General features: G+C 39.1%; 1 protein-coding gene across 2 annotated transcripts in view; it reads right to left on the bottom strand.

The window, feature by feature from the left end:
- TRPV6 (transient receptor potential cation channel, subfamily V, member 6) overlaps positions 1-11,996 on the bottom strand; it is a 33,341-nt gene extending 21,345 nt beyond the window's left edge. For both annotated transcript variants that reach the window (XM_004938142.5, XM_040655275.2), the window contains exons 1-4: positions 11,872-11,996; positions 11,311-11,493; positions 1,119-1,216; positions 471-593 (exon numbers count right to left, since the gene is read on the bottom strand). In XM_004938142.5, coding sequence (XP_004938199.2) covers positions 471-593; positions 1,119-1,216; positions 11,311-11,441 — 352 coding nt within the window. In that variant the 5' untranslated portion in view covers positions 11,442-11,493; positions 11,872-11,996. The remainder of the gene's footprint in view (positions 1-470; positions 594-1,118; positions 1,217-11,310; positions 11,494-11,871) is intronic.
- Positions 11,997-13,064: the final 1,068 nt, after the last annotated feature.

Genomic DNA, 13,064 nt, shown 5'->3' with positions numbered 1-13,064 from the left:
GGTTTCAATACTCTCTCAGATAGCTCTGGGCAGTGAATCAGAATTACATAAGAAACTCTAGCTTTTTAAAAAATTGCTCTGATTCAAAACTCAGTAACAGCAACCAGGATTGTTTTTAATCCCTATTAATTGCCAGCAAAAGAACCAGTTTTTGTCTTTTCAAAGAAGATCAGGCAGGTAACTCCTTTGTCACACAATTAGGTTTGTCTATGGCAGAAAGCAAAGCTGCACACATCATTGCCATCCCACTATAGTGAACAGACCCACCTGTAGTTAGGGGTTTGTGACTTATGCATTTGCATACTTACACAAGCTAGTTTTTATATAACCCCACCTTCCACAAAGGGTCAGGAGCTATTTGTATATTGTTTTTGCAGTGTAACTGTTTAGTAATATATTGAACCAGGAACAGTATATTCCAGTTTCCCAAACAGAAAAAGTTACAACCTCCTCATTCTTTGAGATGTTACCTTCATAGAGTTCTGACGTCATCCTCTCATTGACAAGCTCTGGAGCTGCTTCCATCAGAGCCACTGCAGCCTCCACATTATCATACAAGGCAGCTACATGAAGGGCAGTCTCCCCCACTGCACCTAGAAACAGTAAAGTAAGCTCATGAGACATCTAGACATTCAGCAATATGGAATAAAAGCAGGCAAAGATTTATTAGGGTGGAGGATTACAGGAATGCTCAATCTTCCTTTGAGTATGGCCAGGTGCCACTTCATCATACAATGTGGTGACAGTCACATAACTGCACTGTCTCTATCTTTCACTCCATCAAAACCTGAATGCTGAACAGAAACTTCTGGCGTTTGTGAGTGCCATGAGGTGAAATGGGTACACAGCCCTTGCAATGCCCACCTACCTCTGTAAATCACATCCTTCACTCCCTCTGTAAAAATGGCCTGTTCAAGCTGTAAACCTCCAGTCATTACCAACTGTTTAGGACTCAAGTTAGAGAAATCATTTTGTTGCAAAGCAGCTGACATAGATTAAGTCATTTGATTCTGCCAGTGAGAATGTCACAGTAAAATAGCTTACATACTACTATACTCATTGTTTTAGGCTCTTGCTTTCCCCCCAAAAAACAATTCAGAGAAAATAATAAGAGTTACCTCTCTGATAAATATCACATGTTCCATCAGCGAGAAGTTTCGTTATGGCTGGGATGTTGTTCTCCTTGGCAGCTTGAAGGAGTGGGGACTCACAGATCCTGCAGTGAAGTAAAAGTGGCTTCTAAGGAAGGCAGACAAATACATGGCGCGTCTTTCCAGAATATTTCTTGAGACAGTATGAATGATCAATTTTTTCCTTAAAGACCAGTAGTGCACATTTATCAGCTGAGGTGTTTTTGAAGGAAGGGAAGGAAAGGGAAGGGAAAGGAAGGGATTTATACATATGCGTGTGTTTTATATATATGGTCTATATTTTGAGGCTCAGAAGATAGAAAATGATGAGTTGTGATATCCCTCCTGCCAGTAAGTTAATTATCTCAGTAGCCAGGAAAAAAAAAAAAAAATGCTGCATCCGAATGGATGAAAAAGAAAAGATACAAACAAGAATTCCCCGTTATGTCTTAACAAGGCTTCATATGGTAAAAGAATGTGATGTAAAACACAGTAGCTTCTCATAGAAAGTTGTGAGGAAAACTGAATAGCTTAGCTATGCTATTTTTTCCTCCAATGCTGAGAAAATTGAGGAAATTAATGAGAGCTGAAATATATGCCAGTTCTAGGAGAGAGCATGCCACTAGACAAGTTTCAGACCAAATAATTCACTTATATTTGGAGAACACCCATGGCTCTTCCACCAGACTCTAGGTTATTTTAGTAGACCCTTTGGATTTGATTAAGAATTTACAAGCACAGTCACCACACTTCACTCCATCAAGGCCTGCTGACACAAACAGCAGATTGAGAGAGGTGACCCTTCTTTATTCAACACTGGTGAGGCAATATCTGGAGTCCTAGTTGTGGTCTCCTCATTATGGAAAACATACTGGAGCAAGTTCAGAAAAGGATAATGAAGATGATTAAGGGACTGAAGCATCTTTCATATGAGGAAAGACTCAGAGAGCTGGAACTGAGCAGATGAGGCTCAAGAGAAATGTCATCAAAGTACACAAATATCTCAGTGCAGAGTACAAAGAGGATAGAGCCAGACTGTTTTCGGTGGTATCAGTGACAGAACAAGAAGCAATGGGCACAAATTGAAACATAGAAGGCTTTGTTTGAACATCAGGAAGCACTTCTTTACTTTGAGGGAAACAGAGCGCTGGCACAGGTGGTCAACAGAGGTTGTGAAATCTCCATCCTCGGCGATAATTAAAAGTTATCCGAACATGGTCCTGAGCAACCTGCTGTAAGTGACCCTGCTTGAGCAAGAGTACTGAAACCAGGTGACCTCCAGAAGTCCCTTCCAACCTCAACTTTTCTTTGAGTCTGTGATATCCTAGGCAGTAGTTCTGATCATAGCAGAGGATAATTGACTCTTGTAATTTAGTGTGGTCCTTGCAATACTGAATACTTCTTCAGTTTCTGTCTGACATGATAGTTTCTATAAACTATCCATCTTCAATTGCTGGTGTAAAAATGGCAAAACATTAATCGTTTAACTTGAAAACTACATCTACAGAGGCTGCTCCAAAACTAATGCCTCCTATGACTCTATGATTCTATTTTATGATGTTGGCACATCAGAGGCAGATGTTGGTAGTATGGCAAAAAAGGTTGAACATTCCTACCAACATTCCATTACATTTTGTTGCTGTGCAACAGATGGCAATAGAGGAGCAGTCCAACAAAAAGGTGTCTGACATGGAAGTGCAAAGGTGCGCCATTGAATTCCTCCATGAAAAAAAAAATTGCACCCACTGACATTTATTGATACTTGCTAAACCAAACAGTGGAGACCGAACAGTGGATGTGAGCACAGTGAGGTGATGGATGCATTTCAGCAGTGGTGACAGTAACAGTGGGTCACTTCTGCGTGTGCAGATTTTTATGAGAGTGGTGCACAGGCTCTTGTTCATTGCTGGCAAAAACACATAGCTAATGGTGGTGACTCTTGGAAGATAGTGTTTTGTAGCTGAGAATTTGCTTTATCAAATAATGTTATTGTGCTCTTTGTATCTGTGGTAGTTTTCACAGAAGTAAGTATGAAGCATTGCTTTCAGAGTGATCCACATGTATTTCTTTCTTGTTCTTTTAAATACAACACTATAGAATCTTGAGGCAACAACAAAAACAAAAACAAAAAAACAAAAACAAAAACAAAAAACCACCTTTTACATGCAGTTATACCTGAATTTAATCCAGTTGAAATGTGTGAGCTTTGCATAGTTTTATACCAGAAGGATAATGATACATCTGGGAAAACTTAAGGGGAAAACGCAAAACAAAAAATGCCCACAGGCTACATAGAATAAAAGCATAAATGAATGTTATATTTATCATTCAGTAAAAGGAACATTTCCTATTACCAACAGCACCCCCTTGTCTAAGTCAGTAGAAATTAGTCTAGAAAAACTCTAAAGAACAGAAGTATGAATTAATAATATAAAGAACCAAACTGAATAAATCAAGTAGCCATTCTGACACATTTTTTGCATCCTTCAAACTCTTGGCCTTGTTGCTCTGAGAAATATTACTTTTCATCTGGCAGTTGCATTAGTTGCTAATTACATGACTTGATGTGAATATTGCATCCAGGATCAGACAAACAAGGATTAAATAAAGAGGCACTCAGAGCAAATGCTCTAACATTCATCATCAGTGAAGCAAGCTTGCCACCTCTACCAGAATTTTGGCTGAGGAAGACTCTGTTTTCCTAGGGAATGTAACTTTCTGAGACAGAAAGTGGGAAGGAGGTGGGATTTCAATAGTATAAGAAATGCTGCAATTAATTTGTTGATGCTTTACTGGGTAGGCTTTTATCCCTTCAGTGACCTCAGAGAGGAGGAAGGATTGGGCAAGAGATGATGTGGAAGAACACAAACCTTTCTCAAAAAACTCTCCAAAGTTCATTTAAACAACTAATTAAATTAGAAGCCTGCTAATTAGACACCTAACAAATACTGTATTCAGCTTGTAGAAACTGAGGGCAAAATTGTCAAACATATGTAATCCTTGTAGAAATCTCCTACTTGTCTCAGAGAGTTGGAGATCCCAAGCCAAGAAGCAAGCTGCTGAAGAACCCAGAGTTGTTGGTAAATATCACAGCAAACTTCTTCTTATGCCCCAAAGATCCATGACTTAGATGTTTATACCATATACTTTTACTCTCATTTAATTTTCTGGCCCGTAATTGGGGAAACTATTTATTCTCATTTAAAACATACCATTGAGTCAACTCATTTTAATACATTACCACAAAGTGCTGAGTATATAAATGTTGAGTACTGGAAGACACAAATTGACTAATATATAAAAAAAGTCACACAAATCTAGAACCTTCAAAGTATTCATATTTTTAAATAGTTATGCATATCTATTTTCTTTATGCCATTAAGCATAGCATGAATTTTTACATGCTACATCTCTACGGTGCATTTCAAAGCAACAACAAAATAAAAAGTGTTAGCAGTTTCTTAACGGAGATTGCTACAGCACATGCTTAGTTTCCATGAAGTACCATTACACCACTGGAGAGAGAATGATTCAGCAAAGAGACATATTCAGATGCCCTGAAAAGATAAGTCAGAACACCCAAGTTAAGCTGCTGTTCTAAATTATTGTCTTCATCAACTACGAAATCAACTGACACCAAGCTCCTAATTTACCCATTTACGCTAGGCATGTAACACTAAGCAGTGCTGATATTGCCTTATACCGTTTAGGAAAAGCACAGCTACGTAGCTAAACAGTAAGTACTTCTGATAGGCACTGGAACAGGTTGTCCAGAGAAGTTGTGGGTGGATGCCCCATCCATGTAGGTGATGAAGGTCAGGCAGAATGGAGCTTTGAGCAACCTAATATAGTGGAAGATGTCCAGGCCTATGGAGGTGTAGGAGAGGTGGAAGGGCATGTGAAACTAGATGATCTTTAAAGGTCCTTTCCAACCCAAAACGATTTATGATTACTCAGTTATAAGGGAAACTCAGTAATTCAGTTTCCATTATAAATGATTCCATTATATGCTCAGGAAGCTGTAAGTTGTTTTTCAATACATGTAAGGGCAAAATCAGAAACACCCAAGAATCCATTGTGAAACAAATGCAAGGTAGGATGTAGGTCAGATGCTGACTGAGAGAGTCCTGTAAAACAGTTTCAAACAAGATTAAGGATTTCACAAACACTCTCTGATGGTAACATGTATACTTTTGGATTTAGGGCTTTTGGAGCCCATCCTGCTCATTGCATTTAAGAGGATATAAAGAACGCAAGAAGAATTCCATAAATCTTAACTTTACTATAAAAATAGGAATTATGATTAATAGGGTCCTTCAAGGCACATTAGAGATGAGCAGATGATCCGAGACAGCCAGCATGGCTTTACCAAGGGAAGGTCAAGCCTGATGAATTTGGTGGCCTTCTATGATGGAACAACAACATTGGTGGACAAAGGGAATGCAACTGATGTCATCTACCTGGACTTGTGCAAGGCCACTGACATAGTTGCCCACCACATCCTTATCTCTAAATTGGAGATATTGAGATTTGAAGGATGGACTATTTGGTGGATAAGGAATAGGATGGAAGGCCATAGATAGAGAGTTGTGTTGAATGGCAATATGTCCAGGTGGAGGTCAGTGACGAGCGGTGTGCCCCAGCAGTCTGTCTTCACACCGGTGCTCTTCATAAATAACATTGATGATGGACTCAAATGTGCCCTCAGCAAGTTTGACAATGACACCAAGCTAGGTGGGCCCATGTGAATCTAATGAGATTCAACATAGCAAAGTGCAATGCTTTGCACTTCGGTAAGAGTAACCCCAAATATGTATACAGACTGGGAGAAGAACTCCATGCGGGTAGCCCTGCAGAGAAGGACCTGGGGGGTCCTGGTGGATGAAAAACTGAACGTGAGCCAGCAGTGTGCTCTTGCAGCTCGGAAGGCCAGTGATATCCTGAGCTCTATCAGAAGAGGAGTGGCCAGCAGGGATAGGGAGGTGACTCTCTACTCTGCCTTTGTGAGGCCCCATCACGAGTACTGCGTCCAGGTCTGGGTCCCCTAATACAGGAAAGATGTGAAGCTGTTGGAGATGGTCCAGAAGAGGGCCACTAAGATGATCAGAGGGCTGGAGCACCTCCCCTGCAAAGACAGGCTGAGGGAGCTGGGCTTGTTCAGCCTGGAGAAGAGAAGGCTGCAAGGAGATCTCATTGCAGCCTTCCAGTATTTAAAAGGGGATTATAAACAGGAGGAAAATCAACTTTTTGCAAGGGTAGATAGTGATAGGACAAGGGGGAATGGTTTTAAGTTCAAGGAAGGAAGGTTTAGGTTGGATGTCAGGGGGAAGTTCTTCACAGAGAGAGTGGTGAGGTGCTGGGACAAGTTGCCCAGAGAAGCTGTGGATGCTCCATCCTTGGAAATGTTCAATACCAGATGGGTCCCCAGGCAAACTGGTCTAGTACCAGATCTGGAGGTTGGTGATCCTGCCTGTGGCAGGCAGGTTGGAACTTGATGATCCTTGATGCCCCTTCCAAACCAGGCCATACTATGATTCCACAATTCAAAAATAAAAAAAAATAAAATAAATATGGTAAATATATGAACTGTTTGGAAAACAAGCTATCTGAAGCCTCTGTTTTCAAAACTAGGCTCACCAGAGGTACAGTGGAGAATCTCTTTCACCTCCTTCCCTTCTCAGATTCTACTTCTTCAGATATTCCCATGGCAATTCCTAACGTTTGATGCAATTTCAGATTGGCATCTACTAGCTTCACTCTATCTCTACAGTTAAGTCTGTCAAAGACAGTCTGAAGTAGTTATTTGCATTGTGCTATAAATTCATCAGCAAAATATTGTTTCAACTTTATTGAAATCTCTTGTGGTTCTTAGAATATCCACGCTCTACAATTCATCATGACATTGCCAAAGAAGATTCATCTTCTCTTTTCCTTCTGCACTAGCATTTTTATGTAAGTACATGCAAGTCTTCAAGAGATCAGGGGACTGCTTAGATAGAAGCAAATCAGCCAGCAAGAGGATCAACACAATCATCAAGCTAGGTTCTAAAGAGTGCATTAGGAATTAATAGTACAAAATGAACGGCACTTGGACAAGTGATGCAGGGCCAGCAAATTTCTTCAGCACTGACAGCAAGACTCAGCAAATTAACTGGAAACTCTTGTCCATGTATGTTGAAGCTCTTTCAGCCAGCAGTAAATACAGCTTCTCTGGAAATCAATAAAATGGGTTACTATTTGACAGTATTATTAGACATGAAACCGATAGTGGAGATTTATTCCTTCATGTATTTAAGCTGTCTGCTACATTAACTAGCAGAAATCTTACTATATCACTTCCAGCAGGGTAACCTCCCAGCAATAATGTCCTTCTAAAAAAATCAGCATCTGAGAGCACCTCAAAAATAATCTTATGCTAGAACTGGGTGAATAGTTCACTAGAGTCTAGTTATTATTTATTATCACTGAATTATTAATTAAAAATATATGCTTTTAAACACAAACTCATCCTGCATCAAAGCTTCCGAACCTTTTCAATAAAGTGTTTTCATTGCTGTTGTTTTATTCCAAGTTCTGTTCCTCAGCCTAATATCTAATTGGCTTTCTCTAACAATTTTTAATTCATTCTTTTTTTTTGCATATATACATAAATTTTATGCTGACCTCTTCATAAGGAAACTTATACACAAGTACCTTCCAAAATCTATGAGGCTAAGCCACATCTTGGGCAGTGGGGTCAGATGTGTGTTTGTCTGCGTGCTGAGAGTTCAGGAGGACCTTTACACCCGAGATTAATAGGTTTTGCTTTCTGTTATTAGACTGAAATTTTCCATTATGATGAAGTCATAATAGCATAAGACTAAAATGACTAAAAATGTTGCCAGTGATGCCTTTGACTTTATTTTATACGTTACAGAAGAGTTTCTAATAGACTATTCTTTCCATCTTGACTGCTCAGGAGAACCATTACTGTGAAGTATTACAAATGGAACTGGCATCTTAATTTCACCGTCATCTCTGGAAGCAAAGAAACCAATTAATATTAACAGGCACTGTGGATTTTCAGATAAGAGTTGTACATTAGTTTGTGCACTGAAAATTCAGTAACATTATTTAGACAAAAGAAAAGCAGAACTATGGTAAGATATCTCATTCACTGTCTGCTTGGGGAAGATTTGCCTAGAACGCAAAGGCTTTCTGTGTCCCTGTACAACTTAAGCAGCCCAGTTCAATAACACCAAATTAAGCTTACTTTTGTTTGTGTTGTTTGTTTCCACAAAAAAATGTCGGCAAAGAACTTCACTAATGTCTGTGAGACTGAAGAGCAACAAAACGTTAAGACAACAAAAGAGGTTACAAGGTTTCTACCACAGCATGGCTGGACTGACTTCTGCCAGCCATAAGATTGCTCTCTGCAAGATATGTAAATTGTTCCAAGCACCTCTGATGCGTTATTTCTTAGAACGCAGATATCTACATTTAATTCATGTGCAAAAGGGCTTCAATATATGTGATGAAATGTACCACATATATTAAACGTTTTATTGTTATTAGAACAATGAAGCCTCATAGCATCCCAGGAAAGTCAAGTGATACCACTAACTCCTGAGAAGCATCTGTGAGATAGAAGAGACATATAGATAATTTATCAGCCCAAGTTATAAAGGCAGGCAGTAGCAGAAAGAGAAATAAAACTGAACATTATGGATCCATGCAGTCAGTTGCTTTAGTTTATTTCTCGATTATTTTTTAATGAACAATGTAATTCACATATGGTGGAGTTTCTAAAATAACATGTGAGGGAGATTCTGTTTCCTTAGAACTTTTAACACTAAAAGCCAGATAAAAACAAACAAAACAATCATGACTACCACCAACAGCAATCCAACAGTAACAACAAAACCAAGAAACCAATGGCTCTTATCATTTCTGCAAGACCTATTGGCTGTGACAGGCATCTGGTTCTTCTTCACCCTTATCAGCCCTGCATTTGCATAATTATTTATCTCTTTTTTAAACCTGGTCATGAACTGTGCTGGGTTTTTTTTGTTTGTTTGTTTTTTAATGTTCATATGCTGTGTTTAATACCAAAGATAATTCTGGAAAGCACCTATGAGCTGTGACCTCTGTCACCAGAACTTCACACAGAGCTATGAGTTAGGTAAGGAGATTCTTGAACAGGAAGAAACCAGCAGAGTAAGGCTAAGTAAACTCTTAGTCCTCTCTGACATTAGAAGATTGTATCACATTTCATGAACTTGGATGTCACTTTGGGAAATGTTACACAGTGCAGGATTGAGCCAAAGAAATACCCCACTATGGATAATGCTGAGATCAAATGCCAACAAGATTTAACAAACTAATACACATGATGAAGGAGAATAAATGGCAACAACAGTGAATGTGAGAATTACCCACTCAGCTTCCAGGCCTTATCATCATCAATTGTGGCTCAGAAAAAAAACCAACATCATTCTAGCACAGAGTCATGACACACAAAATCATGAAGGCAGAGCACCACAGATAAACAGTAACATATTTACCACTGACTTTCAGTATGAAGAAAGGTTGAGGTAGCTGGGCTTGACAGGAAAAGATCGTGAGGCAGCCTAATAGCAGCCTATGTGAAGAGGAGTGAAAAAGAGGAAGGGGCCATACATTGGCCCCTTGGTAATAGTAAATGGTAAAGCAACACCAAATGATGAATTCAGAAGTTCAGGCTGAATATTAGTGGGAAAGAAAAACAAAGCACAATACCTTTATCAGCAAAATACTATAACACTGTAACAGATTCCTAAAGAGGTAGTAGAATCTCTCTCCTGGGAGGCTAAGACTCAATTACACAGGGCCAAAGCAGTATGATTTAGAGTTGGCAACAGCTCAGCTTTGAGGTACTGATTAGATTAGGAAGCTCCAGAGTTTTCTGACACATCTGTATTATTTAAAATTGGGAAGATGATGTTACTACTGTAAAAACATTAACATTGTCAGACTTTTTGCTTGCGTGTGTTCAGTTGGAGATTACAGAATCTACTGAGAACTTATTTTTCAGTTACCTATGTTTTTCATGAACGTACACAAATGTAAGCAATTCAGAGTTCAATGGACACACAGATGTTCCTACTGTCCCTTCTATTTTAAGTGTATTTAAGTTTCACTGCTTTGAAATAAAATAGCACAGGCTTTTTGGTTTTCAGTGAAGAGTTAAATGAGTATTTGGAAGTTCTTTCCCTAAAGATAGATACAGACATTTGTTCATATTCAGGTACTATCCTACTTATTCCTGTACATGGCTGGGTGTATTCATACACAGAGACAGATTTTGTCCCATGTAGGCACATTTTTCTCCCCAGAGATGCTTGGAGTTTTGTAAGGAAATTAAAAGAAAAAAAAAGAAGAAGAAGAAGAAGGAGGAGTGGAGGACTGGGAACAATTTTTTTACTTGACTGATGCAGTTTTTCTGCATGCAGAAATGAGAACAATGAAAAACAGATTCAGCTGGATTTCCATGAATACTCCTGCACCACTGTGTGTGGAAGGAGCAGCACTGCAGAACAGTAGCAAAGAGCCTTGATCCAGTATGACACATGAAAACACAAGCAATCTTCTTGATAACATAAGGTCTAGGAGGATTCATTCTTTAAATTATAGATAATTGCACCTGATCCAAGGGGGCTCGAAATAGCAGTCAAACTGATGAAGCAAATAATCATCAGATTATAGAACTTTAAGCTCATTCTATCCTATAATAAGGGCAACCTTCAGAGGAATAAAAAAAAAAAAACTGAATCCCTTTAAAAAGCCATCATTTCACATACATCTGACTGCAGTTTAAATGCCACATATGTTTCTAATGAAAGCAAAACAAAACCCAACTCATGCACTTTGTTGTGAGCTTTACTAATGAAACAGGAACGAAAAAAAGCACATATTATTAATTTGTGGCTGAAGTCCTGCACTCAGAGTAATTCAACTGAGATTTAGTAAACCCATATGTGAAAGCAGATAACATTGGAACTCCAGGAACATTCCACCTTGAAAGAGGTTGCCTGATAGAGAACAGTGATCTAAAGTTTTTTCAAAGCTTATCTGCTGGCAGAAGAGCCTAAGGGAAGAGAGTGAGAATGAGCTACAAGGAGAAAGCAGCAGAAGCAAGGGTAGACAAGAAACAGCACCATACCTTTTCTGCTGGAGTAAGTAGATTTCATCCAGATGTTTATCCCAGGACTTTTTGCCTTGCAACTTCTGACTTAGTCCGTTCCAGATCCGGAAATAGAAGGGTTTGCTATCACCAAATAAAGGTACCCCCATTGGACGTCCCTTTATCTTTCTTTCCTAGTTGTCTGAAAGCCAGTAATCCTCGCTATGGGGAAAAAAGAAAAGAAAAAAAAAAAGAAAAAAAACCATGCCAGGGAAGGCTTCTCACAAAACACCACTCCTCTGCCCCCTGATGTGTTACTTGCAGAGGACACTGTCCTTCAGCTGCATCAGCTGATGAAAGTACATGTAAAAACAAAATCACTTCTCTCTAGCAGACCATACTTCAGCCCTCATCAAGTACTTAGTTTCCAAAATAAGCCCAACCCAAAGGTGTGCCTGATTTAGAAATAGCTCAGTAGTAGGGTACCCCTCACAAAGACCCTATACAGCACTGAGGAAGTCAGTACAGCACTGAAGTCTTAGGCTTCTAGCATTTCATTTCTATGTCTGGAATTTAGAAGTAATCATCCTCCTTATGTACCTCTGAATTCCTCTGGGGAGCAACATACAACCAATATCAAAACAGACAGCTAAGCAAGTCAGGCAAAACACCTTCTTGCCGGGTGAACATGTGGAAACGTGCCCTGTGCTCAGGTAAGGCAGTATGGAGGAGGACACACCTCCCACTCCAACTATCTGCAAATTCCATTAAAGACACAGTCATTATAGGCTCCACCTTCTCCACGTCAAACAAAATCATGTCACTTTATGAGCTGGAAGAGGAGTTTCTGTAAATTAGTATATGAAGTTTGCATATTTCATTTTCCTTTTAATTTTCTACAGTCTCTCACTGTTTCTCCACACTTATTGGAGAATGAGCAGAGTAATCTCCTCAAAACTATTGGTTTATGTAGAGGATATTAAAGCTTAGTAAGCCAGTATTTACATCCAAACTTAGGCAAACTCATGATGTATCTTGTTTATGGAAACAGAAGTCACCACAAAGAAAAAGAACAATGCTTCAAGGCAAAATTGAGGAATTGCATCCTAAAATGTTAGATTAACTGAAGCATCCAATTTTTGGAGGAGGTGTTAGGTTAAACTGTCATAATGAGAAGAGTGATTTTCTTGCTACACTGAGAGATAAAGGCAGCCAGGTGTTACGAGCAAAATGTTGGTTTCTTGAACAATATCAGTAATACATTCCTCCTAATATTCTTGAGAATGGGAGCAACTTCATTCAAAGTTGAGTAAGATATTTAGATACTGAATATTAAGTTAGATATTGACTTTTGATGACCCTAGATCTAAAGTTAGATATAGTTAAGTGCTGTGATAGACAAACAGAATCTCTATTTTCCTGGGCAGCCAGGGCAATTCAAACAACTGCAAGCCAATACCTCAGACAGACTCTCTAAATTGTTATGCAGTGGGGGGAGGGAGGAGGGCTCATTACAGCTCTCATTCTTCAGACTGCTGGAGATTTGGCTCAACAGTTTTCCTTTACCCATCAATATGAATACAAAATTTTAATACTGCAAAAGAATGTTTTTATCATTCATATAGAATTAATTTGCAAAGGTAATAGAATGCATGTGGTTTCTCACCTACATTATATCTGGTGTTAGCTCTTGGTACCCATTTCCACTGCTTCTGAGTCACACTGTTACTCTAGATCCTAGCCCTAATTCTCAAGGCCTTCCTTTATCTCCCGACAGTATTCTAGTGCTACAT

Source organism: Gallus gallus, chromosome 1, assembly GCF_016699485.2.
Source record: "Gallus gallus isolate bGalGal1 chromosome 1, bGalGal1.mat.broiler.GRCg7b, whole genome shotgun sequence".
NCBI classification, from domain to species: domain Eukaryota; kingdom Metazoa; phylum Chordata; class Aves; order Galliformes; family Phasianidae; genus Gallus; species Gallus gallus.
This window is presented reverse-complemented; position numbering and strand designations above follow the sequence as displayed.